Source organism: Cephus cinctus, unplaced genomic scaffold (genome assembly GCF_000341935.2).
Source record: "Cephus cinctus unplaced genomic scaffold, Ccin1 Ccin1_scaffold0101, whole genome shotgun sequence".
Taxonomy (NCBI): domain Eukaryota; kingdom Metazoa; phylum Arthropoda; class Insecta; order Hymenoptera; family Cephidae; genus Cephus; species Cephus cinctus.
In genome coordinates, this window is record NW_014332838.1 from 2,770,321 (window position 1) to 2,798,214 (window position 27,894).

At 34.7% G+C, this 27,894-nt stretch overlaps 4 protein-coding genes and 1 non-coding gene across 9 annotated transcripts in view; 2 read left to right on the forward strand and 3 right to left on the reverse strand.

Moving 5' to 3' along the window:
* Positions 1–200: 200 nt before the first annotated feature.
* Positions 201–3,149, reverse strand: LOC107274674 (tubulin alpha-1 chain). The gene is made up of 3 exons (XM_015754037.2): positions 2,993–3,149; positions 1,578–1,800; positions 201–1,411 (listed from the first exon to the last, which is right to left on the reverse strand). Exons 1-3 carry the CDS (start codon positions 2,993–2,995, stop codon positions 285–287), a joined length of 1,353 nt encoding a protein of 450 aa, XP_015609523.1. The 5' UTR covers positions 2,996–3,149; the 3' UTR covers positions 201–284.
* A 2,254-nt stretch (positions 3,150–5,403) lies between these two features.
* Positions 5,404–7,231, forward strand: LOC107274677 (U4/U6.U5 small nuclear ribonucleoprotein 27 kDa protein). Of its 3 annotated transcripts, none has more exons than XM_025091985.1 (5): positions 5,404–5,424; positions 6,281–6,329; positions 6,422–6,529; positions 6,637–6,797; positions 6,868–7,231. In XM_025091985.1, the coding sequence occupies exons 2-5, from the start codon at positions 6,325–6,327 to the stop codon at positions 7,062–7,064; spliced, it is 471 nt and encodes a 156-aa protein (XP_024947753.1). In that variant the 5' UTR covers positions 5,404–5,424; positions 6,281–6,324; the 3' UTR covers positions 7,065–7,231. The 3 variants fall into 3 exon arrangements, with proteins under 3 accessions (XP_024947753.1, XP_015609527.1, XP_015609528.1); XM_015754041.2 differs by lacking the exon at positions 5,404–5,424 and adding an exon at positions 5,962–6,205; XM_015754042.2 differs by lacking the exon at positions 5,404–5,424 and adding an exon at positions 5,962–6,182.
* On the reverse strand, positions 5,856–5,927 carry Trnah-gug. The gene has a single exon. It is a non-coding gene; the product is annotated as a tRNA-His (tRNA).
* Positions 7,221–14,590, reverse strand: LOC107274672 (Fanconi anemia group I protein). Of its 2 annotated transcripts, none has more exons than XM_015754036.2 (22): positions 13,479–14,590; positions 12,774–13,051; positions 12,442–12,609; positions 12,100–12,314; positions 11,811–12,007; positions 11,590–11,726; positions 11,287–11,507; positions 10,826–11,175; positions 10,594–10,726; positions 10,216–10,526; positions 9,919–10,110; positions 9,699–9,856; positions 9,439–9,615; positions 9,214–9,365; positions 8,930–9,132; positions 8,668–8,835; positions 8,393–8,567; positions 8,108–8,321; positions 7,950–8,022; positions 7,712–7,855; positions 7,540–7,638; positions 7,221–7,451 (listed from the first exon to the last, which is right to left on the reverse strand). In XM_015754036.2, exons 1-22 carry the CDS (start codon positions 13,554–13,556, stop codon positions 7,329–7,331), a joined length of 3,966 nt encoding a protein of 1,321 aa, XP_015609522.1. In that variant the 5' UTR covers positions 13,557–14,590; the 3' UTR covers positions 7,221–7,328. The 2 variants fall into 2 exon arrangements, with proteins under 2 accessions (XP_015609522.1, XP_015609521.1); XM_015754035.2 differs by having other exon boundaries at positions 13,426–14,588.
* A 3,013-nt stretch (positions 14,591–17,603) lies between these two features.
* Positions 17,604–27,894, forward strand: part of LOC107274569 (tachykinins) — a 36,120-nt gene continuing 25,829 nt past the window's right edge. The window contains exons 1-2 of one of the 2 annotated variants that reach the window (XM_025091983.1): positions 17,604–17,736; positions 17,970–18,299. The gene's annotated coding sequence lies outside the window, so the exon portion shown is untranslated. The remainder of the gene's footprint in view (positions 17,737–17,969; positions 18,300–27,894) is intronic. The other variant, XM_015753824.2, reaches the window with a different exon arrangement.

Consider the following 27,894-nt stretch of genomic DNA (forward strand, 5'->3'; position numbering starts at 1 on the left):
TAAAGTTGAAAGCCCTATATAGAGTGGTTCCGTCAAGAGGAATATACTGCTTTTTGTCGCGTCTAAATCAATAAGGTGCCTTTAGCGAATACTCAAATCTAAAATGAAATAGAATACGCTACTTCCGTGTAATGAATACTTGAATTGATTTTATGATAGTAGAAATTGATTGGAGAGGAGGAATAAAAAAAGATACAAGATTTTAAAGAAAGTATGAAGGCATTTAATTTCAGATCAACTATCTAGGTACAGATAGAGATGTTACAAAATTTTAGTGGAATTATTTAATATTCCTCAGCGCCTTCGCCTTCGCCTTCGACGGAGTCCATGCCGACTTCCTCGTAGTCCTTCTCAAGAGCAGCGAGATCCTCGCGGGCCTCGGAGAATTCACCTTCCTCCATACCCTCACCGACGTACCAGTGCACAAAAGCACGCTTGGCGTACATCAGGTCGAACTTGTGGTCGAGACGAGCCCAAGCCTCGGCGATGGCCGTGGTGTTGGACAACATGCAGACAGCACGCTGTACCTTGGCCAAGTCACCACCAGGTACGACAGTGGGTGGCTGGTAGTTGATGCCGACCTTGAATCCAGTGGGACACCAGTCGACGAACTGGATGGTGCGCTTGGTCTTGATGGTGGCAATGGCGGCGTTTACGTCCTTAGGGACGACGTCGCCTCTGTACAACATGCAGCAGGCCATGTACTTTCCGTGACGAGGATCGCACTTGACCATCTGGTTAGCTGGCTCGAAGCAGGCGTTGGTGATCTCGGCGACCGAGAGCTGTTCATGGTAGGCTTTCTCGGCAGAGATGACTGGAGCATAGGTCACCAGAGGGAAGTGGATGCGAGGGTAGGGCACCAAGTTGGTCTGGAACTCGGTAAGGTCGACGTTGAGTGCACCGTCGAAGCGCAGGGAAGCCGTGATCGAGGAGACGATCTGACCAATCAGTCTGTTCAGGTTGGTGTAGGTTGGTCGCTCGATGTCCAGGTTGCGGCGGCAGATGTCATAGATAGCCTCGTTGTCAACCATGAAAGCGCAGTCGGAATGTTCCAAGGTAGTGTGGGTGGTCAGGATGGAGTTGTAGGGTTCAACCACAGCAGTGGAGACTTGAGGTGCAGGGTAGATAGCGAATTCCAATTTGGACTTCTTTCCATAGTCCACGGAAAGACGTTCCATGAGAAGAGAAGTGAAGCCAGATCCGGTGCCTCCTCCGAAGGAGTGGAAGATCAGGAATCCCTGAAGTCCCGTGCATTGGTCGGCCAGCTTACGGATGCGGTCAAGCACCAAGTCGACGATTTCCTTTCCAATGGTGTAGTGCCCACGAGCATAATTATTTGCCGCATCCTCCTTGCCGGTAATCAATTGTTCAGGGTGAAACAACTGTCTGTAGGTTCCAGTACGAACCTCATCTGTAGAATGCCATATAAGCATATACCATAGTTCCGAGTATCCACTTACAGGGTGTTACTATACTATATACTCTATGCACAGTATACATCTGCACACACTATACGTAATATGTATACTATATATACGGACACACCCTGTTCAATTATTTTGAGGTTATCAACCTACCGACTACCGTGGGCTCCAAGTCGACGAATACGGCCCTGGGTACATGCTTTCCAGCACCGGTTTCACTGAAGAAGGTATTAAAACTGTCATCCCCACCTCCAAGCATTTTGTCAGACGGCATCTGACCGTCCGGCTGAATTCCATGCTCCAGGCAGTAAAGTTCCCAACAGGCATTACCGATCTGGACACCGGCTTGGCCAACGTGGACGGAGATACATTCACGCTAGAAAAGAAATACGGAATTTATTAGTCCTCTTAGCACAGGGCATCTTATTATTCAGTAGCGGCACTGTCGGTATTATCTACAGTATGCTATTGGTGGCTGCAACGTAAGCAGATATATAATCAAGCCGGTATTAAACTTGCGAATTGAATACAGACGACTCGGATCGTAAATAGCAATAATCAGACGTAGATTAGATTACGGTCTGTCTCAAATATGATCGAACTTCATCATAAATGGTAATTATTGGATTGTAATTTTAATTGTCCAGTATCCTCATCACGATACGATGTTCAATTCATGGCAGTTAAGGTATTTTGACCTTGAATTTATTTAAAATTGCCTTTTTCAAATATCTTAAATACATCGAGTCAGGCACCTAGTGTTGAATAAATCAACTGAAACCACTTAATATTTTATAAATAACTTTCGAAGCACTTTCACAATGTTGACAAAATATATTTAAATATTAAAATCCGTATTCTCAAAATACAAAAATAATATTAATTATTTATTTATTTAACCGAGAAAAACTTGTCACGTGTACGAAATTCTTTCACAATGTTGACAAAATATATTTAAATATTAAAATCCGTATTCTCAAAATACAAAAATAATATTAATTATTTATTTATTTAACCGAGAAAAACTTGTCACGTGTACGAAATTCTTTCACAATGTTGACAAAATATATTTAAATATTAAAATCCGTATTCTCAAAATACAAAAATAATATTAATTATTTATTTATTTAACCGAGAAAAACTTGTCACGTGTACGAAATTCTTTCACAATGTTGACAAAATATATTTAAATATTAAAATCCGTATTCTCAAAATACAAAAATAATATTAATTATTTATTTATTTAACCGAGAAAAACTTGTCACGTGTACGAAATTCTTTCACAATGTTGACAAAATATATTTAAATATTAAAATCCGTATTCTCAAAATACAAAAATAATATTAATTATTTATTTATTTAACCGAGAAAAACTTGTCACGTGTACGAAATTCTTTCACAATGTTGACAAAATATATTTAAATATTAAAATCCGTATTCTCAAAATACAAAAATAATATTAATTATTTATTTATTTAACCGAGAAAAACTTGTCACGTGTACGAAATTCTTATGCATTTTCCACTTCTCTTTAATATGGCAACACTGTTCGTCTTTTCTAAGCTTACCATCTTGGCGGTCTCGAAGGTAACACGAAACGAAACGAGTATCAAACTGGAACTGTAAAACTGGTTCTGGGATGTTTAGGCGAAGCTGGCGATGGAGCTCGTCTAAACGATCTTAGCGTTCTGATGAATTCGAAAATGATCTCGGGGCTTTTATAGGCTTGGGCTCCGCGTTGGTAACTTCTTATTGGCTGCTCGATCGGGGTCTACGGCACTGGGGACATTTATTCATTCCATGATTTACATGCCGTTCTAAACTCACCATATCCGCCGTTAAAATTTGCATTATTTTCAACAATATTAATTACTCTCAATATCAACCAAAAGTTATTGCTTGTTTTAAGTGATTAATAAATTTTTCAATATTAAAATTCAGGTGAAAAATTTCTTCTTTAAATTGACTACTCGACAATTCTTATCCAGAAATACGGACAATGTTATAGTTCTTTTTATTAATCTTGCCTGTATTTTTTGCTTTATTTATATTCAGAAAATTAAGTTACTAGTAAATTGAACAGTTTAACATTTGTAGGCAGCTGAGTATTTTCTTAATGCAATGCAAATATTAACTAGCCTTGAATGACGTGTCATTACGCAATCGAGCCTTATACCTGGTGGAAGACATATTTTTCATTTGGAAATTTTGAACATAAGATTTTTGGTAATTCGTAAGTTATTTAGCTGACAAACGTTGGTACCCTGGCGTTTGGATGGACGACGAAAAGGATATTCGGTCGCTGAGACGAATTTAGCACGTGGCATGTAGACGGGATGGAAAGAAAGAAAATAAAGTAAAATAAGGAAAGAGGGGTACTGTACCCTCTTGAAGGGTAGCTATTTATAGACTCAGAGTTTCTAAGAGTAACGCGACAAAATTTTTGGAGAGATTCTTGTTGTCCCAAAGAACATTCAACTCAGATAAATTTTCTTCGTTTAACATTATCGAAATATTCTAAATTTGTATTATCACGAAAGAATTTATATAAACGCATATTTTTTAACTGTATGTATATCTATACAATTAATCTCTGACGCTTTTATCATATTCTACAATTGAGTAAGGACAACGCCCATACGATTAGATACATATTCTATTAAATGTTGAATATCTTTAATAAATTTACAATCCACAATTTTCAATCGACAAAATGAAGTTCGAATTGATTTTGTGATACGTATTTTAATACGTGGGCAGTCAGTGGGTGTAATCCTTCGTAAAAGATACTTTCCTCTACCCACTACCTTAACGATAATTTGAATAACAATTTTCTAAGGATCTAAAAAATATAATAATTATATTGCTCATAAAAATCTTTAAAACGTTCAAATATTTTGAAATGTAACGTGCGATATTTTACCTATCATTTATTTTGGTATATGCTGTGTGATTGAATGCAAAAAGTAGCATCCACTGGAACCTTCGTACAAATGAAGCGACCATTTTACACTGGAATCTGACGTCATGTATGTTCCACATAAGGTGATGAGATCATGTATATACTTATATCTGATAAACCCAACCAAACTATATATGTACTAGTCCTCTAATGTGGCATATCCTACCTACGCAGGTTACGTTCAATTTATGTATCAATTCCTTTATTGGAATTGTCGACCAGTCTGGTACAGCAATTAAGTAATCGTACCTAGTTACGTCGTTTTACTCCTTATAATCCTCCAATTCCATTCCTACTATGTTTTCCTACTGTCAATTTTATTTTCATAGTAAAAACAGGCCTAAGATCATTAATGATTTCTCATCCAAATGAATAGTAAAGTGTGTGCACAATTTTTCGGCAAGCTGCTAAATATTTGGCGCAATCAGAATTCAACAAGTGTAAAGTATAAAACGATCTTAAGTAGTTGATATTTTTTAAACGTCCTATAGAATCGAAATGTGTGTCCCTTTATCGAAAGTTATCGATTCTCGATTGACTCTTTTAAAGAAATAAGGTTATGTTCTATGTCTAGCGTAGACTGTGATATATTGTCTGTATTTTTTGAAACGAGCTGTAGGGACGCGAAGGCGAACCAGTACCCTGAAGAGAATCGTGCTGCAGCCGGTAACCTTATATGGGAAGAGAAACCGTCACGCTATTCAAACGTATCCGAGAGTACGACGAGACAGGATGTTTTCACGTCCTACGAAAGATACCAATAACGAATAATTTTAAAGATGAGAGAACAAGTGGAGGAACGATAGTAATCGTGGAACGTAACAAAAATATTTTAGGTAGATCTCATTGAAATCTATTATATACTCGTTTCGTTAAAGTCTTGAGTAATAACTGCTGCAGGGAAGGCAATATTATTTCAGACGTTTTAAGATTCGGTTCGATGACTCAATAGCTGGAGCGTGACTGTATCATGGCTGTGTGGCTATGTAGCTTGTTCCACCCAGCCTTCAATGTTACGGCCAATAACAATGACGTAAGGTAACATAGATGGATTATATGAATAATCAATGTTTAATATGTAGAGTTGAGTTTCCACTTGAAGAATATAGTGTACTATTTTTTCAATATTTCATGAATTCGCTTCAGTTTTGATGTACCTATATGTACTCCTGAATAATCTATTCTGTAAGATTGAAATAAGTCATCGATGACAAATTTTAAGCGTCCATCTAATACGAATATGTGTAATCATGTGTAATTAAACATGATTAAAATATTTTTGTTCTTTTTATCACTTGTTGGACACTCTTATATTTTTAAAATTAATTGTAGTGTTGAACGATTGAATATTATTTGAAAAATCTGTGCATTGTAGCTAACTGATATTCTGCGTATATGTATGTTCATGTTGATAAGTTATAAAAAAAATGAAAAAATTATGCCTTTACCGTGACAATGCTTTTACACATTGCCGTGACCAGGATTCGAACCTGGGTTACTACGGCCACAACGTAGGGTCCTAACCACTAGACGATCACGGCTATCAAAGGCTGTTGTGAAGGATTTTAGATTTTCTTCCTTTCTCAAGAATAATTCCATTTATGGAAGCTTGTTTTGCATTTTTTGTTCAGATTGAGTAATATTGTACAAATTGATAATTATTTGTAATATAAATTTGATATAGGATGTTTCATGTACAAATATTAATCTTCAAATGTCCATAGTTGATAAATACAACATGGGTTCTAGAGTGTCAAACGCAAGTTAGACGCGTCAGCTGAAATCTGTATGACAAGGTTAGGTTTTACTAAACAATTTGGTTTGTAAAACAGAAAATAATACTGAAAAATATATAAATTATAAAGAGATATATATTAATTTTTTCCCTTTACAGGTAATGATTTGAAAATTAACCAATAACGTTGTGAAAACCTGAAAATGCCGTAAGTTTTGGAAATATCTAACCTTTTTCATATTCTTTGTAAATTAGGGTGTTTGTTACTCAGTATTGAATTCTTTACTTTTAATGTTTCAGGACGGGACGCAGTCGTACTCCGTCTCCAGGAAGACGGAGAGATCGTTCTAGGGAACGTGATCGTGAACGGGATCGACGTAGAAGACGTTCGCGAGAAAGAAGACGCAGGTTTGTACTATTAGGCATTTTATGTAAGGAGACTAATGAGACAGTTGAGAGGAGTAGTAATGCATGGTACAATTAAAGAATTAATCAAATTTTTATATTATATATAGATCAGTGGATCGTGACAGAGTTAAATCAAGAGACCGGGACAGGGAACGAGAGAGAGACCGTGATAGACACAGAAGATCATATAGTAGATCTAGATCTAGAGATCGTGACAGGCCAAAACCAAAATCTAAGCCACCCACAGCAGAACGTCCAGTCATTACAGGTAATTTAGCTATATTAATAATATAATAATATATAATTTGTTACACAAAAATGTAATTTCTTTTTTAAAGAGGCCGACTTACAAGGTAAGACTCCAGAGGAGCAAGAAATGATGAAAATGATGGGTTTCTGTGGATTCGATACAACTAAAGGGAAAAAAGTAGAAGGCAATGACGTGGGTGCAGTTCACGTTATATTAAAACGAAAGTACAGACAATACATGAATCGGAAGGGTGGTTTTAATAGACCACTGGACTTTGTGGCATAAAAAATATGGTCTAGTTGAAGTGAACTTTTCTTTATGCATATATATATAGTGCTAAACTTTATTGAAAGAATAATAGACGATTATTGTGAATTTTCTTTAACTTCAGTGATCAGATGTTCGTTGAAAGGTAAGAATATCGAATAAAATAAAACATTATTTCGTGTAAATATTCTTTTTTATTTTATATATAAAATGTAGAAAAATATAATGAGAACAATAGGCACTTTGGTTGGTTATGTTATGTTAAAATTATAACATTATTTTTCACTGTGTTGATTTAGAGGTGCACAACCTCTTTGACGGTGAAACGTTTAGTTCCTCATCACTTTCATCACTGTTAGTATTATTGATTTGACTTACTGCTGCTCTTGTCGAATTTTGAGTAGTCTAATAAATAAATATGCATTATTTGAAAGTAATCGTTTTTGAAATATGTAAAGTTACTCATATTATAATATTTAATACACGGCTTTACCATAGTCATATCAAGTCTCTCGAGTCCCTTCATGAGTTTGACATCATCAATTTTAAAGTCTCGTATTGCTCCACGTTTGACACAGTGATCCAAAGGAATCTATCGAAGAATAAATATAAGATGGGAAAAAAAATACTTACCGTATAAAGTATCACTAAATATTTTTACTTACATTTGTTTTTTTGCTAAGTATCACAATGTTAGAATAACTCTTTTCCAATATCTTAATAACTTTTGGTATTAATTGTGTTTCCTTATAAACTTGGTTCCTGTGTGCAACTCCATCGGTCTTTCGTGTTGTGTTGTTTCGTAATTTCTGTTGGAAAATCAAGTACGAAATGAAATAACAAAATAATTCACAAATACTCAAGATTAATAATAGCGAATAACTGAAGGTGAAGGTTTTCTACCGTAACATGACTAGACAGATTGTTGAAGTTTTCTTGTAAATGATATCCAGCGATCTTTACGACGGCGACAAATCTGAAATTGAATTGTTAAAATTATCTCACATGTATTGGCAATTTATGTAATCGATTTCTTTATTTCTGATTTAATTCTTTCTTACCTTACATCCTGGAATGGCGCCTTGTGGTGATTAGATTTCGTCATAAAATACTGAATTAGATTGTACCATTCCTGATACAATAAATACATATTTTTTAATATGGCAATAATGCAAGAACTGGATTCAATAGCAGCGTTCGATAGAACCAACAAAATATTCATAATGTGAATCATTTGTTCGCATAGGCTGCGTTCCTTTTTACGCATAATATCTTCTACAAAATTATTCACATTAGTTGATCTGATATTAATGAACAATTGCTTATTTAAGATTTTGGTATCTCACGTTCTTCATCGTCCATGCCAATCGCGATCGACAGTCGTAGGTCTGCTTTTAATCTTCCCAGAAGCCACGGAATATTTTTCAATTTGTACTTCAAAGCATCATTTAAATTTTCGTATACTTGTGTAGCCGTATCGCTGTTAATTATCTTGTAAATGTCATCAATGGATTCCGTGTTCTGAAGTATTTTACGTGAGTACATAAACAAAGTAAAACACAGATATTTTAGCATAAGAAATATTTGTAACAAAAATTAACATATGGCAATGGATATTAACCTCGTCAATAGTGTTTAAAACATCGCAGATCATTTTCGAAAATTCGAGAAGTAAGTCTCCACTATCCGACGTGCGTTCCTCGATAGTTAATATCAATTCTAAAAGGATATTAGGCACGGGATGACTTGCAGTAGTTGACTTAGCTAGATCGACTAGCCATTTAGAAATCTATATGAGGGATGATTAGTTGAGGTATATAATAATTAAAATTAGAGATTAGAGAGTAAGCAAATAAAGTTCAATTTCTAGTTTAAAGCCATACCTTGGCAGCCAAGGTTTCATGGAAAGGAATTTTATGCACCAGAATTGAAACAGTTTCTAAAAGAATTATTGGAATTCGACCCCAACTCGCACCGTCTTCTTCATCTGTGATTTCATCGTAACACATTTTCACACGTGCTGTCAATGGCATGATTAATCCACTCAATTGCGAACTCAGACCACTATTAGTGGCAATCTCTTCTCCTGAAAAATTCTCATTATAAGCTAGATATTTTTGCGTTATCCCAATAGGCAACTTTTTCTCAAATTATTCCAAAAACCCACCAGTTATGCTCAGGAATTTTTCTAGAAGAGATGGAAAGGTCTCGCACATTAGTTCACAAATTTCTTTGAAACATTCCACACCTACGAGTGCAGTTTGTTCATCGAATTCTCGCAAGTCTTTCAATGGGTTGACTATATGCTTGTAAAAAAGTCTGGAAAGAGAAAGAAGAAATTATATGGAATATAGAAAATGTTTTCTTGGCATGAATATTATTATGCAATTACCTTCCGATCTCCAGATAGCGCTTCCTGTATTGCTTTTCATGAAGTACCAGTTCGGTATCCTTGAGTGATTTTGCATTTTGAAAGAGTTGCAAACATGTTTGCAAAATGTAACGATGAAAGTTCTGTTGGTTACGGAGAAAGTCTGCTTGTCCTTTGCTTGCCCATGGCACAGAATCACTGGTAAGGAGAATTCAAAGAAATTTTATAACAGTGTTATAAGCGACATTTGTAAGTAACCATTTATAGCTTCTAATAATTACTGATAGAGCAGCGTTAAAATTTTCGACATGGTATCCAGATCCATTATCGTATTAGGCAATTTAATTACGGTAGGCTTGCCACCAGCTTTCTTAGTATCTGTTGTAGTATCCTTATCTTTTTTCCCTTTCGCGTCGCCTTTTTTCGATTTGCTCATTTGCTAAAATAAGATAGAGTATAAGACTTGAGATATCAAAGTTTTTTTTTTAAATATCTTATTACCTTGTTGAAATTTGATAAACGATTGTATCCTTCGAATAATTCAAAAATGTTTTTGGCTGTACGAACACTAGTCGAACACCAGGATAGAATTCTAAAAGACATCAGTGCTTCGTAAACGTTAGCCATTAATTTAAAGCTGTTTAATTTTTGCTGGGCTTTTGGTCCATTATCCAGAAGTTCAGTCCTGTCATCCTTAAGAAGAGAACGGGATATGCTTGTGAGTTATAACGACTGTAAGTTATTTTATCTTGTTGATAGTATTTAATAATTTGGCAAAAAAGGTTTTTTGTATATTACCAGATTACAGTGTTCCAATTCCGTTTTACTCATGTTTTTGCAAAGCAATTCAAGAATGTGTGCCAGTTTTTCAAAAATTGGAGAATTACTTGAAGCATTTAATAAATAGATTTTTTGTAGGAGAAATATCAGATGGGCAATGGGTTCACGAAGGATAGCGTCTGTACCCTGGAACTCTGAACATTTGTCAAATTTTATTGGTGGCAAGATCTCTGCGTCATTTCCTTCATAATATTTTGAAAAATGATCCAAGAGCACTTGGGCAATCTCTTCAGAGAGTTCAGGATTCATATTTATCACTTCATGAAGGTCTGAAACAATATTTTATCAATAGATAATATTTCGCTGTCTAAAATTTGATATTAACTTTGAATTTACGTTTATAAAGATGCAAACGGACTTCCACCTCATGTGTGAAACATCTTTTTAAAATACTCAGAACTTCATGGCATAGAGCCCTATTACATCTCAAATTTGAACTGGGTTGTTGAGAATGTCTTTCGACAGCAACCTGTTGGTAAAATACAAGTTTGTCAAAACTATGGATATTCATTCTTAAAATATTCAAAACAGGGATATTAATTTTGGAAAGTTCCCAGTGTAGCATTACCTGAGTTAATAATGATGTTGATGAGGATGGTACAGTGCTATTCGAGGAACTTCCTCCAGACTGGCTAAGTGTGCTTATTGATGATGTTTTCAATGTTTTCATCAATAGCAAAAAACCAACCACAGCCATCTGACGGGACTCCGATCCTTTTCTATACAGAGCTTTGCGCAGCACGAGAACAAGTGTATTTCTGATATTTGTTGAGGTGCTCATTAAAGGAGTTATGGAATAAAGAACTTGGGTGGCTGCTGTGCCAGGAATCACTAGCAATTGTTCAAGAAGACCAGTCACCCAAATTTCAGAATCAAGAACTATCATTGTTTTTTCACGGCACAAATAACTTAAACAATCTGAAAATAATATGTAGAAAATGATATGTAGAAAGTCATCGGTTTTATATTAAAATGTTCTCTGGGCAATTTTTCTTTTCTAGATAATTAAGTTTGACGATAACTAATTACCAGTATAACGAGTAACAGACGTTCCGCCGGCGATTATTTTTTGCGTTAACATTTGTAGTACTGTCGCTACTGCGTCATGCTGCTTTTTCACAAGTTTTTGCATAATTTTTATACCTATATCCCACAAGGAAGTCACATTGACTTTTGGAGATTTTTTGGTGTCCATCAATATGAACGACAGATCCATTAAACTTTTCCGTATGTTTGGATTGTGATTTTTACTAAAATAATCATTCGGAAAATTAGTGGTCATTAGGTGCATGCGACATATATTTGTCCCTAATTCTGGAAAGTATATATCACCTGTAATCAATAATGCGTTCTATAATCAACATTATATCTTCATCTTCTGATAATGATTGTCTTATCCAAGTGCTATTCTTCCTTCTTTCATTGTCTTGAATTCGCCGAGCTATAGCCGATTTCAGAATTTCAAAAACCTATTCAAAATTTTCAAAATTTTGATTCTAAAGATCAACTTTTTCACGGTCTGTTAATATAAAATATCATACGTTAGAACTTACTTCATCCTCATATATATTTGCGACGTTCAGTAACATAGCAAAGATGAAGGGATTCAAAATAAATTTTGGTGAGTCTGTCACGGTTTTTAAAAAGTGAATAAAGTCTTTTAAACTCTTATGACTCAGTTGAGCAGCTTGGTATATATGGTAAAGAACATTGCCTTCAATTTCTAAGATATCCTTCAAGGTGAATTCACCTAATAAGTAATTTTATTAATTATAGTGTATTTTTATTAAGTGGAGAAAAGAATGTTTCTCTTTTGTGAAAAGAATGTGATTGCAACATTACCGATATCATCGAGATCCATACTACTTGAAGTTTGCTCGAACCTTGTTGTAAAGTATTCTCTTAATGTTCCAAAAAGAAGCTTTCCATCCCTATGTCGACAAAGTTTCAACATTTGATTAACCAATGGTGGTACAGCTTGACCTTCCACTTCTGGTAATTTATTACATAAAACACGTACAACCATATCATGATCTTTTGGCTTCAAAGACATTTCCCTAAAGGGTAGACATAGAAAAGTTGAACTGAACGTAATTGTTTTCAGACATCTGATTATTAAAAATATGTCTAATATCAATAGTGTGAAAATCAATAGATCCTCTTTTTGCCTAGAGTTTTACTTACACAAACATTTCCGCCAGTGATATTAAAATATCAGGCATCCATTGAGTTTTACAAATTGATTCCACAATAAGAGACTTGTATTCCAGTCCAGAAACTTCAGAGTTATTATAGGTAATATAGTTTTCATCCTCTAAACGTTCAAGTAGCAATGGCAGTAGGTCTTTCCAACTTAAATGGAGAATAAGACTTAGTATCTGAATAATATATTATACTATTTCTAGATAGGTGAAATCTACTGTATACTATAAAATATCATAGGCACAAATATGTAGCATACTTAGTCAATAGAGAATTGTATACTATATTAATATGAAAAATATTTAAGAAATCACCTTCGATGATTGTCATTGTTGCTTCTTATGTTTGACTCACAAAATTCAACAAATTTTATCATGTGGACCTTTGAATATTGTGGAAAATCAACTGCTATTCGTTTGATTATCATATCCACTCGCTGACTTTGAATTTCAGCTTTACACAGGAACTTTAAAACTTTTTCAACAAACTTGAAACGTTTTGTTTGATCCGATATAGCAAAAGCTTGTAGGAGATCATCAAGCACCGTTAAAGCATCTTCTCTTCTAATCTTTCTTATCATTAACCCATAGAGCTAAAATAACATTTCAAAGTAGAATGAAATGATGTATGAGCAACAATCATTTTCCAACATACAAACCAAAGAAGTATATTATGCTTTAAAATCTTCCAGACTATTCTAATGTATTGTTAGTTTAATAGGTCATATATTACAAAGTAATAAACATAAGGATTCTAATAATCTGATATAACATTTATTTTTAATAGATTTTTATCATTAATGAACAAAACTTGACAGTGTATAATATATTTCTGCATAAGTATTGAAACATATCTTTAAATCAGTGTCAAATTTAAATATATCGCGCACTTGTCAGTTTCTCATCTCTTCAGCCAGTTATAACCTACGAATTAGCAAGGATTTAAATAAAGTATAGGTATAAGTACTTCTTCAATGTCCGAATTCTCCACGATGCTTTTTAATTCCTTAGGATCCTTACGTTTCCGTATTTCTCGTAATGTTTTATCCATTTATAATCTTTTGACAGCAATTGTTGCGCGATAAAACACTCGCCCATTGAACTTGTGATTACGCACTAAAGTCAGTTCCTCCAATAGAAAATTCTTATTGAATGATATTTTTTAAGTAACCAATGAGAATCTGCACTTTTTGAAAAGTGCAGAAAGTGTAGATAACGAAACAGACCTACTGCATTGAATGTACAACAAATTAAACTAGAATATTATGGACGTAACTGTCATTGAAGAACCACTGATATTCGACCCTACGTTTGTAAAAGAATTATATAAAATGCGAAGTGACCACCAGTTACTAATAAAATAGCAATAGCAATCGCTGTATTCGATGCACACTCAGAACAGATTTTTCATATATTTTCTTTAGTATTATCAGCTAAATACTATAGGGAATCTGCTATTAGTGCACCGCGAGTGCAATGAGTCACAAATTTTATAATATTGAGATGTTTTCAACGTCCATGTTGGTCAATGCTGCAAAAATGTATAAAAATGGTCACTGTTTCAGAATCCCTCATGGTCATAGCTGTAGAACAAGCGCCAGTCGATAACTTGTCATTTGGTAAATACGTATATCTTCTCTGTAGAAAGATTGAAACTTAATTTTCGAATATACGTCTTATTGGTGTTAAATAAATCGAATACGTTTTTTTGAAAATACAGACTGTCTGCAACGAAGAAGAAAATATTCTGATGTACTAGTGGATTGGTAGGAGTCAAGTGAAAAAAAAGTGACAATCAAGGTGAATAATTAAACTAACACGTGGGATCGATCGTTGGATATAATCTGAGCTGATAATTATAGGATAAAAGGGCAGTTTTTGAGATTATGAATAACGAGATCGCCATCAATATTTTCTCGCAGCAAACACTACACGAACTCTCCATTACGTTTATCAGCCAATACTGATGTAGTGTGAATAGTCCATAGCGTCTGTTATATTAAAAGAGATAACGTAAATTTATTTTAACTATGTACCAACGATATTCTGATTAGACCAATTTAACTCCTTGTACTCTAAATTATTTATATACTTGGCACATTTGCGAACCTGATACGCGATTATTTAAAAGCATTGCTTTTTTTATCCATTTACAATATAATTTTGTAAATTTAATAGTTTCTGCGTACACAGCGTATCACAGTATGCATGTTAATTTCTATTAGTGTCAATCCTAAAATTGTTTTTTCGAATTTTTATTTTTCCTCACTTTGAAATAACAGATCTCACTTGCATGCTGAATATAATGAGCAGGTCGTAGTTCGTTACGTGTTGCGAGATGAATAGAACAAGAAAAATAGAGAAATTACGGAAATATAAGAATGAAAGTAAGTATTCATATTTTTTTATCATTTCAACTTGGATATATTTATTTGTACTTTGAATCCATCCCGAGACGAAAAATAAACTTTAGCTTGAACCACTATGTTCCGAAGGAAATTCTGGAAGACTAAATTGAAAATTTAGCATGGTACCTCATGTGTAAATTTGTCTGCTTTGAGCTTTAACTTGATACGCATGTACGCTTTAAAAGGGTTGATGTTCTAACTAGACTTTGTAAATTCTATTGCCCTCCAGGTCCTAATGTAATGGTTCGCGCGGTTTACTAACCAGGACCGAATCAAAATTCCGTTCGACTATCACGAAGATAATAAATATGTAATACCGTCAAACTGATTGAATTTATCGACCGTAATGAGAAAATCTATATGAAGATTCGATCCATCTATTGAATAAAAAAATACAGTCAAATTATCAAAGGTATGTAGTTTTACAAAAAAAAGCGTTTTGCACCCGAAAAATCCTCTTTATACTCGTGAACACTATCAAGAGTTTATTTCCTATAAGTTTTTGTACGTTTCCATGAAATTTAGCTGGTGTTACACGCGAAATTGAAATTACATGCTGGCAACAGTAAGCAACTAAAATATACTATGCAGAAACGATACTTGTAAGTGGCTCTTGCATAAGTCACGTATCACTGCGGAACGCTCTTTATTACTTCAATAAAGTAAATTTATTCGACCAACATAGGTAAGCGCGTGGTTAGCGAATTTTATTTCATTTGTTTTTATTCGATGCATTTTTTCATACATATAACTGAATTGTTGCTTTCTTCTATTTCTTGTGTTTATTATGACTGTGAAAATTGTCATTGAGTATTTCGGACAATTGTGTCCCATATTAAAAGACGGTAGTTTAGTTGACAATTGTAAGGAAATCTGGAAAAATTTCATGCCTTGTCGAAAGGGTGACTATGGAAATTTAAATATCTACCCTGTCTATACGAGTACAAAGGAATGCGATTTTATAAATTCATAATTAGCCATAATGCTCGGTCTACGATATTTACTATATTTCTGAAAAACTGGCAATCATTCATAACTAAAAATTAGTAGTACAAATGAATGAGAAACAAAAGTAACATTTAATTTTTCAAATACATCTATTACTTATCTGATAATTAAATAATTAATCATACACAATAAGAATACTAAAAAATAAATGTGGCAATACCTCTCTTAGATCCATTAACGAAGAATCAACGTTTAATCCCTTTCTCATGACAGATCAAAGAAATGAATTAATATGACAAGAGCCATTTTTTGCCTAAACGAAAATTCAATTTGCGACCACTCATTACATTCATCCTGAACCCTTGTAAATTTCAGTCGATCTTATACTCGTTTTCCATATTTCGAATTTCGCGCAAAAAATCGAGACTTCTTAACATTTGTAAAATTCAATGAAAATTAAACGTCCTGAGTCCTCCTATTCATGTTGGTTGAATTCTAAAATTTAACGTAAACTTGTTAAAGCCCTCTAGGACCCAATCGGAGAGGAAGCTGTGCGTGAGAACGTTTGAAACCGACAGGAGGATTTTAAAAAAAAAACCTCTAACAACGGCTTTAACGAGTTAAGTGTTGAGCCTTAGGGGATTCCCCGGTCTCTACGTTGACTCCTCCTTTAGAAACGAGCATCGCGTCTTTACAGTCGACTATTTCGGAGGGTGTTTCTCTCTGCTGCTTGCTGCTTGAGAAATATTCCTGTCTCGGAGGTTGATATTGGTTGGATGATGAGAATCAGTATGAGGCTGAGTTCATCTGGGGTTACTTCCGGCGTGTTACCAGTAACGGGATATGACTCGGTAGCTCGGTAAGTAACTCATCGAGGATGGGAATAAATAGGAGTGAACGTGATGAGCCTCGGGGGCTTTTATTTATCCGTGACTGATCTTCAATCGGCATCTTACGTAATTTGATAACTTCAACAGGAAAGCATCGTAACGTATCTTACCTGGCATCTTTGGACCAAGTTGGAAAATCTTACAAATGCATGATGCAACTCACATGAAATTCCCCATGAGATGTTAGGAGAATCTCGCCGGCCACAAGGGGTGAATTTTCCTAGTCAATGGGAAATTCTTATTCTTAACGGACCGCGACTGCGACATATCGAGCATGAAACTAACGTCCTTTTCTCTCATTACCACAGACTCCAAGAAGAAGAAAAAGAGTCTAATAAAATCTTGAGGAAAGATCATACCTAAACCATGGATTATATGAAATCAACTTTAGGATCAAGGGACTCTTTTACGTTGTAAGCCGTAAGGAAGATGACCCTTCGAAGTGGAACTGAATTGTAAGCCTTTGTCAGAATTATTTTTATAATTATTTTTTATCTTAATTTTTTTATAAACTACATGTGTGGCAGAAGGGTAATTTCAGGGGTGACAGATTCTACTATAAGAAAGTCTTTTCAAGAAATGGAGCTTGCAGGTATACTTCTCCGCAGGGAGCTTCAATATTGCCTGGATGCTCATATGATACTCGTCTGGCAGCGTTTATTCGATGATAATAATGACAGAGAAGTGGAAGAGAGCGGGAGGGTTGATAGACAAAAAAAAAAGAGTAAATAATACGAGGAAAGAGGTAAAACCTAATACCAAGAATCTTGAAAAATCTTAGAGCACTGATAACAGATTATTAATTCTTATCAGTTCTATAGGTATTCCTTTTGACAGACACTGTTATTTTTTACATAGTAAAATAAGCGCTCGCAAATTTATCAGACGTTACGCAATTTTTGATAACCATAAATCAAAATCATGTAAACGATATATCCAGTATCAAATATTATAGTAAGTTCAAACTTACTATGTACCAGGCCGTGGCTGATACTGTGAATTATCTTAAATTGGAGTAAATATCTGATAACGGTAGGTAACACTGTTATCTTGATTATAGAAGAATTATGAAATTTGAAACGGTCAAAGAAATAATTTTTGTTCAATAATTTTTATTTGAAAAGTTTCAAATGTACAGATATATATTTTTTTTTGTATAAAAAATCAAAATTGAATGTTATACTTTTTTTTTACATGTTTCTCTACTGTTTAATGAAAAATTGTCATATGATTTTTTAAACTGCATTAACTGTATAAATTTACAGGAAGCTGGAGTTACTGTCGGAGGATGAGACATGGTCATCCAGGTGTCTGGTACCTTGCATGTACATCTGCAATCGGAGCTGGTGGGGCTGACACCGACAACCCCTTCCTAGCGTCACTCTTATTGGTTGGTGGGACCCGTGACGTCAGTCCGGTACCGGATTATGTATAGGTTCGAGCACGCGGAGCGCCAGTCTCTCGCAGCCTTCCACGCTGGATTCACAGGTTGCCGGCTGCCCCTAAATTCTTTTTGAAAAATCTTTGGAACTGTTGTTGTATTATCAAGCTCACCTTATAAAATCATTTATCCAGCCTTGAAGATTCTTCTTAAGGTAAGATTTATCAATTTTATAAGATTTATTCTCTACTCTTAAATTTTTCATCGAGATCTGAAGTGGTTGCGCATGTAAAATTTGTTGTCAAAATTTTACTTCAATTACTAAAAGTAATCGGTGGCTTTGAAAAGTCAAATTATTGTGAAAGAAATAATTAAAAATTTGTTATCGTACCTAGGGAATGTTCGTATTATTTATATAAGAATGCTGAACGGATTCACTGATTGGAATTATCGTTTTTTAATTATTGCCCAACGAGACTCTCGTAAATCCAAATTTTATTAAAAGTTTTTTAATTCGAATTTTACAGTATATACAGATACCTGTGATATACTTGAAAATGCAAATCGCCAATTTTTTTAATTTAATCCCCAATTCGATATCGTATTTCAATCGTTTTTTTCATCTAATTAGCAAAGTGGAAGTGAATAAAAATGTTGTCATAAATTAGCATATATATATATTTTTTTTGCTTGAATTCATCTTTTCTATATGACAATCGCCTCGTACATCTGATTACTGCAATTCTATCGTCTATAAGCGATAATAGCATTTATAGAGAAAGCGAAAGATGCGAAAAGCACCGGTCCAGTATTCAAAGTGACTTTGATGCCGGATAAAAGCTCGGCGAGTTTGTCAATTGAGAATAAAAAAATCGTTTTATTGATTTCGAATTCGTTCGAACGAGCTCGATCAGAAATTATATACACGCCTGCTAGATCCCATAAAATGTATAATCTTAAAAGTAATTTATAAAAATTTATTTAGTTAAAATTAATTTTGATTCACATTGTACCGTGTTCATTTTATACGTGGATAATTCAACCGTGTTATTTGGTATATCTATTCAAGTGCGAAATGGACCATTGCTAACATGAAGTGTTCTTATGCTTGATCGATTATGACAATTTATTTGTCCGCGTTTGAGATTATTGTAGCTATTGTTGACGGACCAAGAAGATCAAAAACGGTTAAGCCAGAGGTATCCATTTTATTGAAGAATCTCACGAGATTTCATTTCTTTATTAGATTAGAGAATAAATGTGGCAGCCGAACGAGAGGGTGCTGAATATGGGTTTTTATCGTTGGTTATATAACCCTTCCTTTTATTTCCCTTAAGCCTAAACGGCGCGAGATTCAAAATTTGTTACGGTCACGTTCGCTCATTATATTCTTGTTTAAATATTACTCGAGCTTTTGCCAGAAATTAAAATAGATAATACCAAGCCAAGGAGACCGGAAAAAGAGATTGGACAGACTTAAGAGGGAAACTGGAGTAATTGGCGAGCGGATTTAGGAGATTTAAATTGTATTTTTATTCGTAAACGATGTAAATTAACGCACCAAATATTTCACGCGACACTCTGACACCCGTAAAAATCAGACCGACGGCAGCCGACGTTCGATCCCGTGAAGAGTCTCTAAAATTTTTTCTCATTTTTTATACTCCTTAGAAATTTTGATAACGCGAATAGTGTGATTTGTATAATATAAAATTATCATGAAAGGGATTTGAATTTAAAAAATGATTATAAATATTTGTTTAGTATGAAATTACATAGTTTTTTTTTCTTTAATAATCGCCAATGAAAAATTCCCTAGTCAATGGGATCTATTGTTGACTTTTGAATTCCACGGCGCTACTTTTTTCTCAATTTTATTTTTTCCAGGCATTTATTTAGAATGTTTTTTATTTTGAATATACTCAAGGGCAAAGCTCGTACAGCTTTTAGGTTAAGCTTTTACATAACATTTTCTCAGAGATAACAGTGGCAAGCTTGTATCCCTACATGGTATCGTCATTTATTCTTTTACTCAAAAGAGCTTTTTTAAGAAAAAAAAATTTTTAACCAATCGCACAGTAGTTTTTTGTCGTAAAAATAATTATATCCGATCCATATTATTTATCTACGCGAAAGGCATGGGTTATTTCAAATGAGATCGTTGCTCCGAATGTTTAGCATAAATATATAAAAAAAAATAATTAATCCATCCAGGGCAGAAAACTAGTCACGGTAATCCCGCGGCGGTCGAGTTTAAGACCGAAGGTTAATTAAACCGTTTCCATTACGCTACACTATTTGGATTAAGCATAGAATCTAACGGGTGTTGTGAAAATGAGGCAAAGCTGTAATCGCGCCTGGGAAATACTAACGAACAAAATTCATCTGACCCTAAAACTATTTGGTATATATAAACGACAAAAAAATTAAAATCAAATTAAATTTTTCCAACAAATAGAACAACAAACTAATCAACAAAGCAGGAATTAATACTTACGAAACATTAATCGAATACACAATTTTCCATCAATTTCGAAATTGCCTCCTGCTCGCGAGGTAACCAGAAAATGAATCCTAACGAATATCATTACTAAATTCGTCAAAGTCTCGATCCCTATTCACGATAATTTTATTAGATAAGATGAACTTAAAAAAAAAGTATAAATAAAAAAAAGGATGTCATTCAATAAAATCCCTTTTGATGGCCAATTATCTATATATATCGCTTGTGATCATTCGGATCAGTGACTAAACTGCAAAAGAACTTTTGCTCGAGATGCGATCAAGCTAGGTAGACGTTACCATGTGTTGCCAGTGTTTTCCCCGATTATTTTCTAAAAGTGGAATTGGAGCACAAGGCGATTAAAAAAAAATAATTATAACCCACTAAATTTCCATTTTCCACTGAAAACCCTCGAAATCGTTCCTAATGCCTTTGCAAGATCCTCGCGGTATGACGAAACAACAAACAGTTTTCCAATTGACTGCGGCCCATTTGTTAATTGAACCCCTACGCGCTTATTTCTTGAGAATTTGATCAACTGTATTGTCCTTCGTTTCTAGAAGCTTGCGGTTAGCCCAAGATTAAAGCACGGGGGGATCTGGCAAGACAAAAGCTTTCATTTATTACAAGCCTGAACTTAGCTGTTAAGACGGTTACGGTAAACGACTGAATTACGGTTTGTTTCACTCGACTAGTCCGGATTTACCTTAAAGGATGGTCGTTCGCGTAACGACTGTATAAACGTACCGTTTGTGCTGCCATACTCCCCCTAAACCACCTCTATGATATTTCCCATTGTTCCCACCTGATTGATTCGTAGAGCTTTTACCGCCTGATGATCGGCAGAGCTTTCACTTGAAATTGCATATAAATGAGAGACGAGTCCAGATAAATTTTATGAAAACGCAACTGACGTTAAATTCAAAATTTTTTGTTCTCATCTGACATCCAACGAAAAGCTGCCATCTTTTATGCCGGAGCTTACAAGGCATTTACGTAATATTTTGGTTTCGAGTCAGAAATCGTGCAGTCTTTCGAAAATACAAAACAAACGACAAAAATGACCTGACAAATCCTCCGGATGAGGAATGGACCAAGAGATCCTCTCGTAGCTCGGCGATTCGACGCAATCCCCACAAATCATCCCCCAATAAAACGGGTCCTCGCGGACGGGAGGATCCAGCCTCGAACTTTTCCTCTCCCTATCTGTCGCCATCTTTCTTCCGCCCGAGGACAGCGGGTAAGCCTTATTTATTTGACAATTTTCCACAAAGTCAATCGCCACCACTGTGCATTCCTTGTACATATTTTTCCTTCGATTTCGTCATTCTCTTCCACCCCCTTACCACCCCCTGCCATCCATTACCCGGTGTAACGTAGACTGTAAAGGAAAAGGGGTACGATAACTCAGCTCGGTGGTGTTGGGTAATAAAAAAGTATCCAAGAAAAATGATTGCCATATCGATTTCAGAGCAATAAATAACGATATATATCGATCATGACAAATAACACGTGGCTCAGATATTAGCAAAGTACGTCTAAGGGATGAATATCTGATTAGAATTTTTTTTATCGATTAATTTATTAGGGCACTATAAATCTGTTAATATTTTGCAATATTGTACAAAAATTCATATTATAATATAAGCTTGTGAATATTTACTGTATTTACTTCGAACAGTACCAACTATAGTAAATGTAGTCTAATAGTGTAAACGCGTGTTGGGCATCGACTTTGTTGCTGAAAGGCAAAAGTTTCACGAGTATTTTAAACTTGAACGTAGCCAGTTAACGAGACATAGAAAAGCTGCCTATCAGGACGCAAGCTCGTCACGTGCAGCTCACGAGCTTTGTTATTCTTGCTGTGACAATCGTAGCTCCATTTATTATTAGCTTTAAAAGCTCTACGGCGAGAGAGCCGTCGCTGCCGTATGTGAGTTGGTGAGCTTGCGTTACCGTTATCTGTCATATCGCCTGGAAAATCTTCTCGAACCTTCGTACATCACGCGCTGGCTGTAGACGACTATAAAAGGCAACAATTAAATAAATAATTTTTTTACCGGTAACATATCTAAGTTGAACCATGAAAAATTTATGAATGACTTTAACGGTGAGAATAATTATAAATTTAATTATTGAAGAGAAAAAAGGAATTTGATTAGGGTCACGGAATTTTCAGTTTGTTGGGGTTGTGCTTTATTATAATATGTAAAATCTTTATCAATCAATATGCGCACGATTGGTCGGCTTTCTCGACGGGGGTTAAATTTACGTGTTATTTTTGTTAGGTTACGTTACACGTGATAAGGAGGTCAACGGGGAAAATTTAATTATTTCAAATCTGGCAAATACTATTGTCACTGATGATTCATGATAATTCTTGGTAATACTCGCTTATCGCAGTCGGATTATCGGAATCGCGTAGCCCCTTTTTATTAATTTCAACAAAGGCAAATATACGTATATATATGTATATGTGAAAGTAATCTCGGTCTGTTTGTATGTTTAATGTGCAAATAGAAACAAAAATATGGATTTGTGATAGAAAAAAGTTGTCAAAAGAAATATTAGAAATTTGAAATTCTTCTCTTGCCTGATTTTGTTATTTTTGTGGATTTGAGAATATATGTAAGAATTATCCAATTATATATGTATACAGTGTGTATACTTGGTCCTATGATACAAGATACGCAATGGACGATGTAAATGCGAAAAAGTGTCCTTGCCAGGTGGTGGGTCTGAGCTTTTTCCCTTTTTTTTTTCTTTTTTTTTCTTCTCCTTTGCATCTGTCTACGCGTAGAAAAGAAAAGTGTACTCTTTTGAAAAATATCCCAACCACGCAATTTCAGGGCAGCCACAATGATAGCTCGTGGATAGGAGCGTAGGTTGCTGGGAACGTAGGAGATTTCAATGCGTTCGCGGAATGAAGTGTCATGTGCTTTCTGAAATACGAGGGTCTAGCTGACTGGTGGGTTTTAGTTGTTATAAAGGAGAAGGACAAAGTGGACGAAGAAGGGGGGGTAGGGAGGGGGAAGAAGGATGCCACAGAACAGAGAAAAAAAATTGATAGGCTTGTGAACATTTTTGAAAATATTGCTATTTACGAATTTTTTTATTTTTCGATTTGATCGTACTTGTGGCTAATTAAAGAATATTTGATACGCTGAAAATAGCCTGTTCAGTCTTGATAGATTTAAGAACGCATTTGGGTGGTAGTTAGGATTGATCAAAAATAGCTAATAGTAATTGATAGCTTGATTAGGAAATGAGAAAAAAATGGCTGACTTAGTTGAATTACGGGTAACTCGTGATTGCTTAATTAATCGATGGGATTATTAATCTATAAATTTATTAGATTCGAATCGATTTTTGTAATTGATTGTAGTCGATGAGAATTATAATCTGGGTAATTGATTAATAAGTTGATAATTCGTACGAGGGGTTGTTTCATGAAAGTGGAGTGGTATTCTGGGCAAATTAAATTTGCGGTGTGATTTTATAAGGAAAATTGTCCATTGCTCTTACTCTTGATATTTCTAAAGATTTATAGTTGGTTTACCCGTTTCAGGTCAAATTTGAAATTACGTTTATTTTCATTTTTCGAACGAAAATATAAAATCTCTCTTTCGCAAAACTTCGATGGGTCTCTCTATTATTATTATTATTATATTCTACAATAGCAAAACGTGGCACAGTATATCTTGCAGAGTTTCCTTTTCGCGAATGCGACGTTTCTCCTCGTTTTCTTGTACTGTAGAAATTTTCTCTTCGATTTTTACAGAATTGTGTAGACACCTTTATGTCATGTGAGTCGCTAGTATTTCGACGGTCGAACTTTAAAATTCAAACGCAGTAGCTTACTTTGGTTGATATTTGAAAAAATTAATAATAATTAATAATAATTTTTTTAAGAAAAGCTTTGATAGATTTTTATAGTATTACATCAATCTAAATGATAATCATTATATATTTTTCAATTTTGGAGAATGACTAATAGATCATTTTTTTCTGGTACCTCCAGTGAAATAAACTTTTTGACTGTTTCGGATTTCTGGTTTTTTTTTTTTCGTATTCACGGTTCTTTTCGGGTTCACGAATAGTCCGCGTGCTTCTGGTACTTTGGGCACTTTGAATACGTCCATACGTACAGCAGAGCACTTTGAGGCCAGGCGATGCATTAATTCATTAAAGGCGGATATGCAAATATCTGGGACGGACACTCGCACTGGTGACTTGGTCGATGAATTTTAATAGGGCGTAACGCAAAAGCGACCCCAGGTGTATAAAAAGGGTAGCAGGTGGAATTAAAAAAAGATTTGGAAAAAAAATATATATACACTACATTAGGATCATTTGCATGTGACTTATCTGGCTAATTAATTTGTTTTTCAAAATGCCTTTTTTTAAAAATAATTTCATTTATTCGCATTATATAAATGATAAACGTTTTTGCATTTCACGTAAATGTCAATAATAAAAATCCTAATAGAAAAATTATCAGTTCCTCCATATGTGTATAGAATACATATACGAGGGTTCATCTTGACAGGATCGATTGAAACGACCTGTAGAACTTGGCACGCAGGAGATTTATTCATCGCACTAAAAGGATAGCATAATACTAGGGACTGTACGTCCGCTAGATAAGAGCATCCTGTCCGGATAGCCGGATTCGTTCTTTTTTTTTTCTTTTAAAAAAAATCCTTTTATGTCCTTTTCTCTCTGCAACTATCATTCTCCCTTTACTCCTTATTCTCAGCATGGAATCAGCCCAACGCAGTACGTAAGTCTTGATGGAAGGTTCTTTCAAATACTTGAAAATTTCGATTTCCCATGAGTCCCGGTCACCGTCCCTTTACAGAAGGGGATAACCTGTCAGGCAGACACAATACAAAAATTCGTCTCGATAAGAAATTAATATATTTCCTCACACTGGGACACATTGAAATACGTTAAATAAATTTGAAATTTAACCCGTTAACATTATATATATATATATACAATAATGGGAAATATCACTTATAACCTAACCTAAAGTAAGTTTGACCCAATATCAAAATTACATAACAGACATCGATTATATTTATTGATAAGATCAGATCCTGTACTGGCCTCACATATTTTACAGCAGTGTTTACTCATGTCTAAAACCAAACGTAACTCTATACCGGTGTGTAAAATGTGTCGAGAATCTTACTGGGCGTTATTGAACTGACAACTCTGATTAATTAGGCTCTATTCCACAAACACGGCTTATTGTTTAAACTCCGTTTATTTTAGAAATGTCCGATTGGATGACAGCAGAGTTGAACCGGGTTTAAAGAACAAATCGTATTTTTCGAATCGGGTCTTATGCCCGTTTCCTCCGACGTGACTTAAGCCTGGTTCAATTTTTTAAATATATTTTTAATATGAGGTAACCAGAGTTTAAACTTCGATCAATGATGGAGGAAACGGGTATTAGTCGCGATATCAGCTGTGCGTTTACATTTTTCGACGCTAGAGGCGCTGCTCTACCTAGTTACATAGGCGAAAATTGTAAACTCGTATAAGCGTATCTATGTCTAGATGTATCTATGGGATAAGTTTATAATATTTTTAACAACTACCCTCGCTGCTATTCTGTGTTGCCATTGGTTAAACGCTATCATTAATTATTTATTGTGTAATCTGTTAATAATGCAAATAACTTTTTTTTTAAAGAGCATTAAAACACGTAACGCTTTGCTTAATAGATTCTAACTCGATGTGGCCTTCTTTAATTATTTACGACTCTCTCTCTCTTTCTCCCTCCTTCGTCACGAAGTGTAGAGATTTTTTCAAAGATTTTCCATAACGAGGATAACAGGAGTAACTCAAATTTTCGTTTGTCTTGGCACTGTTTACATTTGTCTCTTACGTAAGATGCAGATCTGTCTCGTTAAATTTGGTTGAAATTTACTTCGGCGCTAATTAGCAATTAAACGTTGCAGGTGAATTAGGGCGGATAATTTTAGAGGAATTTTTTGTGTGGTTTCGTCTGAGAATTACGTGCTTTAATTTTTTTATTCGCTCTATAACTTCTTACGTTTATTACGTAAGGGAGGTGAACCCTTATCTTTTAGCTATGCCGGGTATGCTTTGAGGAATGCTAGATATTACGTCAGGATTCGTACGAGATGCACTGTTTTCATCAATTTGATATTGTAATTTTGCTTTTTTTCAAATAATCCAATTTCGTTTTTTTACGCGTGGTTTAACATAAACTTTTCGATGATATCGTTTCTTGAAAAGCTTTAAAATACACGAGACCCATCGAATGGGAAATCCTCGTGAAATGGTGAAGATAATTTCGGTTTATAGTATCATGAAAAAAAAAAAAAAAACGGAAATTGGAGGTACTAAAATTTTTGAATGCCGCTGTATACGGTAACCGCTCGATCAAAGTGCTTTTTAGGTATCGCGTGGTGTACGAAAGAACAGTGTAGCTACACACTGACTGTTATTAAACAGCGAATTTACTGCAGTGACTGTACATTTTTGTAATTTCCTTCCGACGTTTTTATTTTTTTTAATTTTTTGATCCACTCTATCATGCGAATGTGTAACTAAGGAAATGAAGCAATTAGGAAATTGTCTTGCGCGTGACGTCACGACCTAAGGAGACGATACGTATGAAAATGACACTTGTATAAATTGGCGGTTTGCCAAATTTGCAAAATTTTTGTTCGTTACCCTTTCTAATGTGGATTTTTTGAGATTTTGAAAATTTCACGTTTATATGCGGTATGTGTAGCCGTATGTTAGTCGTGGGGTATACGTATCGTCGAGTGTGCACATTAAATTGCATAAATTTTGTGATTGTATAATTTTTTGCGACACAGGAAAAATTTTCGTACATCCTAATATCTCATAAATATTAAGAAGCTATAAGCAATATAAGTTTCAATAAGTTTCCGTATTTCGCGAGTGATTTCGTGATCATGAGATTTTCGATCCTGCCAGAATGAAAAAATACGAAATATCCAAGAAAAAGTTGGAAAAAAGTAAAAATAAAATATTGACTTTACCGGAGAAAAATAATGTTTGAAATTGAATAATAAATTTCGATTTTTATGGCGTATTCGCAAAACAAAAAAAATCCTATGAATATCACATACCATTTGTTAAATTTAAAAATGTCTATGGACAAGTGTTGGCAGTGAATTTGACTAACGAGTCCCGAGGTCGATTGAAATAATTAAGACACGCAACCAATAATTAAACTTCATTAAACGGCCATTCAAAACGACGTGGATGTTTTCGTCGTTTCAGCCCCCCCCCCCCC

Bases quoted from the DNA above. Each gene is read 5' to 3' on its own strand.
- LOC107274674 (XM_015754037.2), bottom strand. The intron at 1,412-1,577 runs GTAGGTTGATAA...GGCATTCTACAG, and splicing joins CTTGGAGCCCACGGTAGTCG to ATGAGGTTCGTACTGGAACC.
- LOC107274677 (XM_025091985.1), top strand. The intron at 6,530-6,636 runs GTTTGTACTATT...TATTATATATAG, and splicing joins TCGCGAGAAAGAAGACGCAG to ATCAGTGGATCGTGACAGAG. The intron at 6,798-6,867 runs GTAATTTAGCTA...TCTTTTTTAAAG, and splicing joins AGAACGTCCAGTCATTACAG to AGGCCGACTTACAAGGTAAG.
- LOC107274672 (XM_015754035.2), bottom strand. From the start codon at position 13,509: ATGGATAAAACATTACGAGAAATACGGAAACGTAAGGATCCTAAGGAA. The intron at 9,366-9,438 runs GTAATTGCATAA...TTCTCTTTCCAG, and splicing joins CGCTATCTGGAGATCGGAAG to ACTTTTTTACAAGCATATAG. The intron at 8,023-8,107 runs GTAAGAAAGAAT...ATTCAATTTCAG, and splicing joins GCGCCATTCCAGGATGTAAG to ATTTGTCGCCGTCGTAAAGA.